This window comes from Rhynchophorus ferrugineus, unplaced genomic scaffold, assembly GCF_030347505.1.
Source record: "Rhynchophorus ferrugineus isolate W39M unplaced genomic scaffold, kcgeb_rfMv2 rfM5, whole genome shotgun sequence".
In the NCBI taxonomy this organism is placed as follows: domain Eukaryota; kingdom Metazoa; phylum Arthropoda; class Insecta; order Coleoptera; family Curculionidae; genus Rhynchophorus; species Rhynchophorus ferrugineus.
Window position 1 is genome coordinate 10,678,072 of NW_027472584.1, and position 15,084 is coordinate 10,693,155.

The 15,084-nt window shown below is 30.2% G+C and overlaps 2 protein-coding genes across 15 annotated transcripts in view; both read right to left on the reverse strand.

The window, feature by feature from the left end:
* Positions 1–13,120, reverse strand: part of LOC143197121 (uncharacterized) — a 39,964-nt gene extending 26,844 nt beyond the window's left edge. Inside the window, exon 1 of the mRNA XM_076405310.1 lies at positions 12,960–13,120. Coding sequence (XP_076261425.1) covers positions 12,960–13,042 — 83 coding nt within the window. The 5' untranslated portion in view covers positions 13,043–13,120. The remainder of the gene's footprint in view (positions 1–12,959) is intronic.
* The window catches only part of Cirl (Calcium-independent receptor for alpha-latrotoxin), a 608,365-nt gene extending 594,207 nt beyond the window's left edge, over positions 1–14,158 (reverse strand). For 12 of the 14 annotated variants that reach the window (XR_013005933.1, XR_013005931.1, XR_013005934.1 and 9 more), the window contains exon 1: positions 13,807–13,945. The gene's annotated coding sequence lies outside the window, so the exon portion shown is untranslated. Of the gene's footprint in view, positions 1–13,806 lie in introns of all 14 variants that reach the window. The other 2 variants (XM_076405295.1, XM_076405290.1) reach the window with 2 other exon arrangements.
* Between the last annotated feature and the right edge of the window lie 926 nt (positions 14,159–15,084).

The window sequence follows — 15,084 nt, forward strand, 5'->3', positions numbered from 1 at the left end:
CTGAGGTGGAAACACCAGAAATTATCAAAAAAATTCGCAAAATCGTCTTGAATGATCGAAAAGCGAAGTTGCGTAAGTTAGCTAACATCGTAAATATGCCAAAAGAATGTGTTGGTTTTATATTGCATGAGCATTTGATTTGATTGAAAATTTCTTCCAAATAATGGTCCTCAAAATAGGCATTCATTGATGTCTCAATGATCTCTTTATTTGACCCAAATCTTTTACCACCCAGCCATTTCTTCAGATGTGGACTCAGGAAATAGTCGCAGGTTGCTAAATCTGGAATATATGTTGGATAGGGTAACAGTTGGCAGCCCAATTTATGGATTTTTGCCATGATAACTACACACTTGTGCACTGTCTTGGTAAAACAACACACTTTTCTTCGCCAAATACGGTCGTTTTTATCTCAAATTAATCTTAAATCTGTCCAAAAGCTCCGGATAATATTCACCGGTTTTTCTTTTACCCAATTCAAGATAATGGATGTAAGACTGTGGCTGACAGACAGACACAACCCCCCTTTTATGCACGTTCACCCGGAGAACCCCACTGTTTCGATTGTTCCTTGGTCGCTGGTGTTTTTTGAACGACGCAAAAATTTAAATCGTTCGAATTGCAGCCAAACATCTCCAAGCACTCCTTTAAAAAGGTCACATGGTTACCGATATGGCGGAGTGTGAGCAATCGTGACACCCATCGCAGCTGTTTCATATACATATATTCATGCAAAATATGATGTACCTTCTCAGTTGAGATTCCTACAATTGTGATAACCTCTTGTAAGCGGCCTGAGCATTCGGCATCGCTTACCACAATGGAACCCAATAAACCACTTCATGTCCATTGAAGTTGATGGATTTTCTTCGCACAAAAATAATGTCTCACAAAATAAGCACACGGAAATCATCTTTTTCCATTTTTGTTAATATTGGAGAACTTGTTATATCACAACAGTGTACTAGTAGATAGCAGATAAAGGCAGCAGTAGTGCCTTTAAAGTTAACATGTCACAGGCTTATTAAACCTCTATCGTAAGAAAAATCTAAGAAGCATCCAAAATATTTAAAATCATTCAAGCTGTAAAGAAAGTCAGCTACATAAATGAGCCCTTATACGAGTACCCACGCCATCAAAAAATAGGCCATTAAATGTCCTAATAACAAACAAAAAAATCAGGGCCTAACTCTGAAATTGACAGTTAAAAGCTTTGACTTGATCTCAGCAACTTAACTAACAACCAAATATATTTATACAATTAACTCAGTCAGATAAAACCAATATAAATATTTACCGTAATCTATCTCTTTAATGTATGCCACTGAATCAGTTCATTACTTTCAAATAACTGCATTATTTTCGAATATTAACTAGGAAATAAAGTATTATACAGCTTTATCCCCGTTTGACACAAATTAACTGAAATTGTCAGGTAATAGGTTTAATTGATAAAATTTTAACGTCATTAATATAGAGGCAAATTATCGAGATAATTACCATAAAGATATGAACCCAAATAATATTTAACCACTAAAATGATTATAAACCAGGAAAATCAAGTATAAAACTGAATTAACCAAACGGAGAGAAATTCCTATTTATTAGTAATGATGTTTATAATTCAATTAATCAAATCATACACTTCACTATGCGTTTCTGTTTATTTCCATTGATAATAATTCAACTGTTACACGAAAATGCGAACGTTTTCGGATATATGTCAAGTGTAAAGTAAAAAAATAATTAGCAACATCTAACCGGTTGTATAATCGCTTAAAGCGCAGTAAAATTTTAAGCGTATTTAGGACTAACTAACTAACAACTAGCTTGGTGGTAAAAGAAAATACCTAATAATAAAATGTAAAGTATCTCTTTTACAGGCAAAAAAATTAATAAGCATTTTCTTGTCTTCATGCTTCCTGTTTATAATTATAAGCTCTGGTAGTATTACAATTTGCATTTGAAAAAGCTTTTAAAGTGTCGAAGGTTACTTATTTTATTTTGCAAAAAAATAACACATAGACTACATAAAATCTTTCTAATATATGTAAATAATAGGTGTAGTAAAAGAGATATAGTGCAAGAAATGTTATAGTTTAAAGCTTTAATTAATATGCTCATTTTATATCATAAAATTTAAAAAAATAAAATAAAATATATAAATAGTTTGCCATTTAGAGGAACAGGTGGTAATCACTTGGTCACATTTCCGGACTATAAGGTAGTAAAATCTACCAACCAACTCTCCTGGAGCTTCTAGCGAGTTGCTATTGATGTAAACCATGGACTGAAAAGTCCTGGGCCTAACACATAGATGGCGCTAGTTTTATTACATTCACCGCTTTTTCAGTTAGTGCTAACCTTGAAAAGAAAGCTGTTAAAATTTCGTGATATTCTACTCATAAGTTTGTTGCGCTACTTTTGTTATTTTCAAAATCCAAGTTAATTTCGTGTTTTAATTTTACACTTGATGAAAAAATACCGTTTAAGCAAAGCAATGACTTGAAAAATATTATAAGGACACCGCTCTATCAGAAACAACAATAAAACGTCGATTTTTTACTTCAAAAGGAGTCGTAGAAACACTGATGATACAGAACAATGTGGACGTCCAAATGAGGTGGTAACACCAGAAAACATAAAAAAAATCCACAAAATCGTTTTGAATGATTGAATAGTGAAGTTGTGTGAGTTAGCTAACATAATCTCACTCTCTTCTCATCATTAGAAAACTGTGTGCAAAGTGGGTGCCACATTTGTTCACTGTTGACCAAAAACAAGAACGTGTTGATGATTCTGAGCAGTGTTTGGCCATGTTTAAACGTAACAAACCGGAATTTTTGCGTCGATATGTGACAATGGATGAAACATAGATCCATCACTTCACTACGGAATCAAACGATCATCATCTGAGTGGACAGCAACTGGTGACAAGCTCATTTTGAGGCAAAAGGTAAATCATTCTACAAAAGTGGTATTGAAATGTTAGAGCGGCACATGAACGATTGTGTGGCTCTTGATGAAGATTGCGTTCATGAATAAAAACAAGTTTGAACAAAAAAAAAACGCGTTTGCTTTGTTACGCCCGGTACTTTTCAGCCCATATGTTATATAGTCTGGCATTGTCCTGATGAAGCACATTTCGTGTTTTAATAGCCAAAGCTGGCCGCCTTGTATACGATTTCTTCCTTCAGATGATCTAACTGTACACAGTACAGGGTCAAATTAAAAATTAAAATTAAAGTTCGAAAAGTTTAGCCCTAGGGAAACGGTTTATAGTATATGATCCATCACCAATCACACTAAACACATATTAAAACCTTCCAAGCCGTCAATCTTGGTTCGGCCTCTGTTTGTGGAGGCTCACTATGATTCGACTATTATCGTCTCTGCTTAAGGTTGTCGCTAGTTTTCCACTTTTCATCCCAAGTCATCGCCTGCTATAATCGCCGACAATAATAAGAGATAATAAGGGTTCCAAACGTAAAAAGAGTTAAAATAACATTTGATTAGGTTTTCTAAATCATAATATTATTTAGTAATTCATTTATATTCATGAAACATGAAGATCCCAACAAGTGGTCGGCTAAGTTTGTAATTAAGGATTGGTTTAAAGAATTAAGTATTTCAAATTTTCAGTTGGTAAATATAGATGAAAACTTTAATTGTATTTTATGTAATTTACCTTTTAGAAATAGGCCTGAAAAAAGATACAAAGTAGATATGGTTGCAGAGTGTAAAGTGTTATGGGATGTGGCTAAGAATTACTACAGTAAATATGCAGGCCAAAAAATATATACAGGCAAGCAAGAATTGAATATGTTGAAAGCAATACACTCTCTACAACAACACCCTTCTGTTTGGATAAACTCTATCAGACACACAGAAGAAAGCATTGACAAATGCTGGAATTTTGAACCAGTGTTAGATTGAAAATTAACAGCTAGTTATTGACTTAAATAGTGGCTCAGAATATGACAGTGAGTGAATGAAACTTTCTGGATGTGGGATTATGATTTAATGCTGACAATACCAAGCCATAGTAATGACAGTGGAGACAACTAAAAATGCGTATATAGTTAATATAAGATAACTGTAGAAAATTATATTGTAGAATTTTAACGATTTATGTGCATATGTATAAGTATAATTGTTCGAAATATATATGAGCATTTGGTTAAATTGTACGAAAAAAAAAATACTAACTATTCTGCAGATATGGCAAATGCATTAGAGAGAATGCAGTGATTAAATCTAATTTTATAAAGAAAACTGTACACAGGAAGTAACAGAAGAAACTAGGAGGAGGCATACAGTAAAATCAGAATGTTATGACAAAAAAACACAGCAACGAGGGAAACAAGAACTAAACAGAAAAAGGTAAATATGTTCTCTAATGAAAACAAAATGCATTATTTGGATGTACAATTACTAATTAAGTGAATTAAGCCTCCAGGGGATACCACAGGTGGTTTAGAAAGGATTTCAATGTAAGTAGAATAAAGTAACTCTAACCTATAAACTATTATGGCAGTTTAATTAACTGTAGTTTAAGTCTATCGATAATATATGCATTAGATAACTATAATGTTAAAATAAATAATACATAACATTTTTGTTTCATTATTTTATTTATATTAGAATGTTGCTGTATATCGAAGCTAAAATAAAGTAAAATGCTTAAAATGTTAACGTTAAATACGATAACATTGCATCGTTTTGACGTCATAAACTGAGATAACGTGAGTTCACTGCTACTTTGGATAGACTATACATGCAGATCCTTAACCCATACCGTTAGTTAATTCTCAGTAAAATTAGTTTATAGTATATGCAGTCCTAGTGCTATTAAAATATGATGAATCAAAAAATACCACAATAAACTTAATAATACTGAGATAATAACACCATCACATAACGTCAAAATTGCACAAAATCCAAAGGTTAAAATAACGTCATTCAAAATTTAACATGTTACAAGTATAATTCACTTAAAATAAATCGATTCATAACTGACTATCAAAGAATCATAAAGCGTCGAAACTCAACTGGACCCCAGCGACATCGAAAGCCACACAACGTATAAAAATAAATGTTTTCGGACAATAAAATGAAAGATTCAGCTCTAAATTATTACGTTTTATAATTAACGAGATGTAGATGAAAGGCGAACGGTTTATATTTTACAATATTAGGGACATCAAAGAGTTAAGCTGGTGGATTTTTATGTTGACTAAAGTTAAAACAAAATAAAAATTCTTCATCGGCGTTTACGACAGTCTTAATGCTACATTCTTAAATAAACAAATGTTCTATTTAGCCGGAAGTTAAATATATTAGCATCTGGCCAAAATTGCGTAAATGGTTTTATGCTACAATATATTCAAAAATAGGATTATTCCTAAACGATTTGATGAAATATTGGGTAAATGATTTCAGCATTAATTAAATTACCGAAAAATTAAGGTTATTTATTCTAGAAACTTACAATTTGAACAACACGCAAGATTGAAAGATTTCTGTATTTCGGATTAATGAGTGACACATTGAAAATAAATATTAAAATAAAAATAATTAAAATAACATTCTAATGTTATTTATGAAAGGAGCATATTCAAAAGAAAATAAAATCGTTGGCGCAATGGTCAAGACGGCAGGACAGTCCTCCTACTGTTGCGATAGTCGCGGGTTCGAATCCTGCTGGGGCAATGGATGTACTTTATGTTTGTGATTGTAATTGTAAATGTCTTTATAGGTAACAGTGGCATCCGACAAAGAATGACAATCCCAATCACGCCAGTAACCAGGCTGGGTAAGACCGGATGTCTTCTAGGACGGTCTCTAAATTGGTCACTGGCCAGTCGGTAGGCTTAATGCCGAGGATTGTAGTTTGGAGATCAGGTTAAACTACAGGTCCAGTCCAGATAACCCCTCCTTGGTAAAAAGAATACTTAAAGTATATAAAAAGAAGAAAAAACAAGTTGCTGTTGCACATAGAGTAATATATAGAGGATTGACTTAAAAAGACGAAGCCGGAGAATTGTTTTGCGTAGTTCCACCAATGCAGGCACTGAGACCACTGTTTCGACACATTTGAATTGTCCCTACAAAGACTTTTGATTGGTTCCTTTCATTTGTATATCTATTTATTTATGATGCCATTTTTTTGTGTCTGACATACAATACGCTTAGTATTTTTCTGAGTTTTGTGACTTAATTATAATCACTATAATTTGATTATAATGCATCTTCAAACTCAAATATGTTTTAGAAGAAATATGAAGAAAGAAATATTCAGCTCTATTTAAAAATGCATTGGTCATGTCAAACAACAAATTGGTAAGATTAAGTTATGTGTGTATGTGTGACTTAGCATTGTATTTACCTAGTATGTGTACAATTACTAATATAGAGCATTTGTGTTCATACATATATGCATATGGTTTTTTATAGAAGCACTTAACAACATGAAATAACAGAAGAAATCATAAAAATATTATCCAGAATTTAAAATGTATCCAAATGGGGCGATAGCAAAATTGGATATAAGGTAAATTTGATTAAATTACAAACAAAGTTTAAGTACAAAGCCATTCAATACACTGCCAAATTTTATTGCTCTTTAAAAAGATGTTTGCAAAGTGCAATCAATTAAGAACTTAATTATTTTGAAGCGGTATAATTACTTAAATAAATATATTCTGGTTAAGATACTGAATCAACAAGCGGACTTTATTTTAGAAACATCTTCACATATCTTACTCGGGATCATCAATTTGATTTCAGGAAACAACATGCCACGGTTGATCGGGTTCATAGAATCATCAATGTCAGAAAAATCAGTAGACGAAAAGAAAATTTGTTTTCGATAAAGTTTGGCATGAGGGTTTCAAGCATAAGATTAAAATGATTCTCCTTGACCAATATCACATAAGTGAGTATATTGGGAACAGTCCTTTATCTAATGTACACATTTGCACTTAATTAACCGAAAAGCTACAAACAGTTATTGTCGAAATACAATGCTAGACAGAAAAATGACGTATCAAACCGAATCAAAATTTTCTATTGATTGATAATTTTTTTATTGATTTCACCAATAAAAGAATCTGGGAATGGATCTGGATTGACGTTTGACATGGAAAAAACATATAGTGACAAAACGCAAACAACTTAAAACTAAACCTAATCTATTAGCGATGATAGGGCGTAAATCTAAATGATCATTAGATAACAACGTTTTGTTGTATAAGCCAATAATTAAGACCATATGGACCTATGGTATTGAACTGTGGGGTACTACTAACAAATCTAACATAGATAACCTCCAGATGTTCCAAACAGTTTTCGCCAAACAGTTAAATGTGCACGATGACAGTGAAGTGCGTAGGCTCAAACGCAAACTACCATACGAACTGATTAATACACACATAGAGTGAGATTTAATAATCTCTAGAATAAGTTAGAATAGTCTTTAGAATATGTTAGAATAGTCTTTAGAATAAGTTAGGATAGACTTTAAAACAAGTTAGAATAGTAATAAGATTTAGATTATAAGTTGTACAGCAGATCACTTACTGAAGTAATCTTCTACATGTTAATATGGTTATATTATATAACGAAAGTCATATAATAATACTTATTGCCTACGGGCAGATTGTTGACGTTCTAAGAGATTAATAAAAAAAATAATCTGCTGTATGGAAATACAGCCCAATATCTGGGCATGGCCTTTGATGTTAAATTTAGGTGGAAGCCACAAAAATTTGAAAAAAAAAACTGAAGTACAAAAAATTTACTGGATATTGGGTACAGCCCTATCAGTATATAATAAGCTTTTCCTTTACCAAAAAGTTCTTGAAACCATTATGGCCTTCATATGGGGTCCAACTCTGAGATGTACCGGATAAAGTAATAGAAATATCATATAAGGATTCCAAAACAAGGTACTGCGAGGTATTGTTGATGCTCCATAGGAGATTCGTTATGACAACCTGCATAAGGACCTGAAGATAAAAACTGTCGATAACGATAAAGGACTATGCCCAAAGACATGAACAGAGGCTCCATCAGCAAATCAAGTTCTTCCAGCACCTAGATAGTGATAGCTTAGTCAGAAGATTAAAGAGAGTAAGCCCATTTGATCTAGTTCAGTGAAGTTATAAGTAAAACTCTGTGCATATTAAAAACAGTGACATAGATGTCAAGCTCAAAGTGTCTATAGTAGAATAACTACTTTGTAATCTTAAAACCGTAGCAACTTATAAATTATAAATCATTAAACATGATGCCATTGTGATATCAGATGGTAAATGACTTCTAACAAAATTTCTCGTCGCCTCTGATATAGCAAAGATTACAACAAATCTGTCAAAAGAAAGAACTTATACTAGTCTAATTTGGCGGTAACAGCATATAGATAAAACAAACAGGCATTGTTATAGTTGGGTATAAAAAATAAATAAAAAATCTCATTTAATAATCGGTATGCTATTATAAAAAATATCAAGGTTATATGCAGAATTAAATTAATTATTTTTAAGAACAATGTAGACAGTTTTGGCCACCAAAAAAATTTACGAAAATATTTAAAACGTTAATAAAATAATTCCAACCTAATTAAGAATTCTCTTAAAAACATAAAGATAAAAATAACTAGGAACACAATAATTTAATGTCCTTATATTTCATGTTTTGGAACTATGTTTCAAAATTAAGTAGGTTCCAACCCTTTTGTGGTTTCTAATGTATCACATTTTTTGATTAGTTAAGTTAAATATAGCCGACTAGGGGGCGTGCTATTTAGAACAATATCCCCTGAATTTGGAGAGGAATATTTTCGCCTACATCAATTTATCATTTATAAAAACGTCTAATAATATTAAAACAAAAATGATAGGTCTATAATAAGACTTATATTGTGTCTCATATATGGTTGTGATGTTCTTATTTAGTAATTTTGAAGCTTTATTCAAAGAAATTTATATAACTCATTTTAACCCGAAGTATTACCTACTGTTAGCCACCTGAAGAAATCCATATTTTGACAGTAGCTACCTTCAGTGACATGGTATGATCTCGGTTAATTTTCAGCGATTTTAGCATCATTCTGCGACGTTGACATTCACATTGTTTAGGCGGTGAAAGTATCACTGAGGGGTTCCTAGTATCACTGGTTTGTTTATAACATATGAGTCTCGGACGTAACAAAAAAAAACACGTTTGCTGTCACTCAGATGACAATTGTTTTGATTCCGGAGTGATGGATCCATGATTCATCCATTGCCACATATCGACGCAAAAAAATCCGGTTTGTTACGTTTAAACATGGCCAAACACTGCTCAGAATCATCACCACCTTATTTTTGGCCAACAGTGAGCAAACGCGAGACCCTCTTTGAACAGAGCTTTCTAATAGTGAAATGCTCATGCAATATAAAACCAACACGTTCTTTTAATATCTTTACGATGTTAGCTAACTCATGCAACTTCGCTTTTCAATCATTCAAAACGATTTTGTGGAATTTGTTTTTGATATTTTCTGGTGTTACCACCTCATTTGGATGTCCACTGCGTTTTGTATCATCGGTGCCTCTACGACAACGTTTGAAGTCAGCAAACCAACGCTTTCTTATTGTTTCTGATGGAGCGGAGTCCTTGTAACATTCTTGAAATTTGGCTCGATTTGAGATTTTGAAATGCAGAAAGAGAATATTAAAAGGACATTTACGAATACCCATGCTGGTAAACATTGTAACATAACAAATTTTACCAAAGTAAAGCTGTGCATGTACAGTTCATCTATAACCATAATGCATAAACACCAATAACAATAAATAATAGTCATGCCATTCCATTAAATTTCCGGAAATGACTTTTGATATTTTAAAAAGAAAAGGAAAGAACTGGTGTTAATATATAGGAAAATGGATTGGTTAATTGGAAGAATACCACCATTATAAATTTGTTATGTAACAAATTACTATTATAATATTAAAACTTTTGAAAAATTATGAGGATGTGAATCCAAAAACATATATTTTATAAATATTATATTCTTGAAATGCACATATAATTTACAAAAACTGGCAACAGGGCAAAAACAGTACGTATCCTAGGCGTTCCTGAGAGTAGACTCTTGTGAATTTTAAGCAAAAGCAAAGGCCGGTGGTAATCAAAAGGACCAAGGGAGTATTTCCAACCAGGTTTTCCATGTTGCTAAAAATGTAAAAGTTTGCTATACATGACGCTTACTCCGCTCAAAACACGAATAGAGAGAAAATGTTGTGATGGATATCCAGTCTTACAACATGAGTTAAAACCTTAACATCAGACAATTTTACATTACATGAATGATACCGTCTTTATCATTGAACACAAGATATTTATCTGAACAGTTAATAAAGTATACAAGATGAAAATATTTCGTTGGAAAAAAAGTTATTTAAATAACATAATATCAAGGTTCAAATATTATACTATAATAATAACAATTGTTTTTATACCTAACATCTACTTTAAAAGTACGTACAGATTTTGAAACAAGTCCTATGTGTTGATATGTTAAACTAGCATGAAATGTAGACGAGAGATACTCCGAGGATGTCGAGTTGGTCTCATAACGCATATTTTATAGATATAGGCGAACACTGTTATGAAGAATATACAATATCAATAAAATATGTGAAATTCTTCATACATCATCATTTTCAACCTATTTCTGATTTAGGACACTAAATAAAAGTACATTATTTAGCAGTATTATAACGCAAGTTCCAATAGTTAATGCGAAATTATTTAAAATAACTACTATGATTTATGTCTATTTGAATTTATTATTAATATAATATAACAAATTATATATGATTAGGTATATGAAATTATATATATGAAAAAAATTAAATATATAGAAACATAATTGACTTATTCTTCTATAATATAACTCATATTCTATAATAAATAAATACTAAAAATTATTTAATATTCACGAAGGTCATCGGAGGTAATCTATATCTTAATTAAAAATAAAAATAAAAAGAATATTTCAGAAACCGTGCCACAGTCAATAATTATTGCTTTTTTTAATATGACAAAATTCTACGCAATATTCGCCCATAAATACTTTTAAATACTTGTACAAGTGTATACCTGTACAAATTAATTTAGAAACTTTATATATCGTGGTTTACAACTCTGTTTCAAAGTTAAGTAGTTTCCCGCCCTTTTGTAGCTTATCATATGTTACAAGCCGAACGGAATATTTCCAGCACTGTTAACATGTTGAAACTGTTAAAAGTGCCAATAGTAAGTTTAATAAAGCCGATTTTTCTAATTTCCCAAGTCCGGAACAAATCTTTTAAACAGGTATTATAAATCATCGCAAAATAATTATATATAGAGTAAAGCATAAAGGTAACTTTTTTTCTTCGGGCATTTTTAATAATATTTCCTTATTTATTAGTAAAATACATAGAATTAAAAAAAATAGGAAACAATAAATATTTGTTTCATTGTCAATTGAATTAAAATTTAACAAAAAATCGAGCAATTCAATTACTGGTCTAATACTATAACTAAGAAGTACTATCGATAACAAATGCAAACATTCACATCATATCCAGATGGGATTCGAACCCGCCACTATTGACCCTCAAATATCTGGTATTAATGAAAACTAACTGAAAATTATATTAAAAAAATATGTAAAATATACCAGTACGAATGTCATTATAATAAATCCAAAATTGTATAAAAAACAGAAAATATAATAATAAGAAATATAATATAATAACTATAGTTAAAATATCTAACATTTATACTGCATATTATAAAATCCAAACCAATACTACTTTTATAATTCCCATCAAAACTATAAACGAGGGTGTTAATTATAACTATTAAATTAATATATTTTCTAGATCTATTTATAAACTACAAATTATACACGATTTCTTATATCAGATAATGAATGACTTATGAGAAATAATATGAGCAAATTATTTCTCTATGATATAAGATTAGGCAAAATTGTCAGGCAACACGTTGGAATAACATAACTTTAACTTGATTGTAAACGATAAGATTATAAGGTATTGTTATTGCTATTAAAACGTAAATAAATTAAATCATGTTTAGTAATCGATAGTGGACTTATATGTTATTCATATTTTGAACTTGTTTGAATACTATTGCATTTCAGTGCAAATTAACTTTCACCCATTCAGTGGTTTAAATTCTTTTTTTCTTTTATCAGTAAAGATATTTTCTTATTTATAATATTAAGAGATATAAAAGTATTTGAATACTGTTTAGTTTTAATATATATATATATATATATATATATATATATATATATATATATATATATATATATATATATATATATAAATTAATTTCTATATCGTCAATTATTATATTTATTACATTTTGATAATTAAGTAATCATGTATTATATTAAATAAGGTTTGGAATTATTTAAAAACATTAATCAACAACATCATTCAAACAACATTGGTAAGTATTAGATGTTTTAAAATTACCATTGTTTTCTAACTTCATGAAAACAATAAAAACATAACTATTAAGAAAAAGCTTTACGTTATCTTCTTGGGATTCTCTTAACTGCAATTCCATTTCTGAAATGATTTCAAAGAAGATGCGGTATTAAAACGTTTTATACTGTATTGTCCATTTACTGATTGGAAGAGTTAAAGTTCGCTTTAATGCACATTATGCAGTCTGATATTCGCAATCCAGTCAAAATATCACAACGACCGTCAGGCAGATCTTGTGAACAGGGCCATTAAACCATTAAAGTAAAACTTGAAAGACACTAAATCTTAAATAAACTTTTTAAAAAAATTTTAATCTGTTTATGATAGCGAGCTGTAGTCCGAACAAGCTAACAGCATTAAGCTATCTCGGAGTCCATTAGTCAAAAATGGTCGAATACCTACTTGAATTTTTTTCTTTCTTCTCGCCTTATCCGGTTTATCCATCTCACTCGTACGGCCACAGCGGTAAACGCAGCGTTGCTCATACATGATTATTAAAACTTTTTTTAAAAATAATTTTCATACTAATCGATGGAATTTAACGAATACAGGTAGGAATAAACACGCTATTTTACTGTTCCTAATCTAAAAATCATAACTTAAATATATTTATGTGTTGGTATCTCATAATAGAAATAAAGTAAAACCTGTTATAAATCTATATATATATCAAACCATCTGCAAAACGATATCTCAATACAATTCACCATAACAAATTGTAATTAATTGCAAGACTTGAAATGCTAGTATCACTACCGAAAATAATTAATTAAAATCTAATGTCAATTAAATTAAAAACTTGTCTAAAAACATAATTTAAAAAATCCCTTGTATTTTAATATAATGTATAGAAGAAGCCAGAACCTTAACCCTACAAAACTGAATTTATAAAACGGTTTATAATAACCTTAACAGGTTTCCAATGTTTTCAAAACATTTGGTTTCTTTAACCAAAATAAAAATACGTCAAATATATTTACAATAGAGCATTGGTTTATTTATAAACATTGCTTGTAGTTTTTAAATACGTACTGACAAAACTAATAACAAACATACCAGATAACAAGTGTTAAAACACATTCCTAAACAAACCGCTAAGACATCCAAATGTTTTGATTAATAATAGCTGTATAAGTGCATTGTGCAAGCAGTTTTATATTAAAATGGAAAATATTGAATTAAAAAAAATCTTTAAAAAGCTTCATAACACTTTAAAATGAAATGTATATATCAGTTCTAATTAACTTACCTTAACGGGTTTTAAGGTTAATTACCCCATAAGTCGAAAAGCCCTTGAAGAACTTCTTTCACTACGCATAGTTTTTTCACAGAACTTTTCAAATATAACTGTGGAACCGCGTTAAATTCAGTTCTATTGCATCTTATATTGTAAATAGGAATAAGTCTAACCAAAAGAAAATTAGGCTGTTTTTGTATATGCCACAGTCTAAAAATATATTCTACACACACTAAAAGGTCCTACTAAAAAAGTGTTCTTACATATATAATTGTTTTTATTTACATAAATCTATTTGTTTTCAAAATTGCTTAGCGAACAACTCAAAAGACTATCACCAACAACTCAATACACACTGTGTTCCGCGATCGCAGCGACAATTTAGTCGAGCGGCTATACTTCAAACTAATAGTGACAATTCAGCGAATATGCATCAAAAGTTAAATACCGGGAAATTTAAATTTGATGCACTTGGTTATATTTCATGTAAATCAAAATTAATTCTTATTTAACTTGTTATTTTTGATTGGTTATTATATAATATGCACATTATCACCATCAAAGACCATAATATTACGTATGCGATTACAATTATATATCACATTTATTTATAAAACAGCTTTTAGTTATAAACAATATTTTGTTACAGTTATATAAATTTTGAAATAGTAATACAATCAAATCTTATAAAAATATAAGAAGCCCATCTATATATAGTATTATTCTCTTCTAAATTTTCATCTATTTCGCCATCTGTTGACCCTATACATAAAATGAACAACCCCACTTGAACACCGAGTGAAGGTGTTTATCATTTTCTGTATTTAGTTTGCGATCGACATGTTAGATGGTGAAATGTATATATTTTTAATATCAATAAATTGAATAAATAGCAAGAATAATTGGGAGAATTAGTAAAGAATGAGTTAATTTTACCTTCTATATTTATCATATTAATAAATTTCTATACCAGTAATAATATTGCAAAACTATAAAAAATAACGTTATTACTATCTAATAAAAAAATACAAAAGAAAAAGATTTGAATACTGAATATAAAGCATTAAATATTATTAATTGTTAGGACAGATCAAGTACCCTCCTTTATTTTAATTAATTTTAATTAAGAAAAAATTTTTTTTTTCTGGTAATATTGTAGTCATTCTTTAATTAGAGACCTAAATACACACAGTGTTAAATATATAGGCTCAAATAAACCTTTCTTATAGATGCGATTCCTTACTATTGCTTTATAACTAAAGAAACTAGGTTCTAACAGTAGGCAACCAT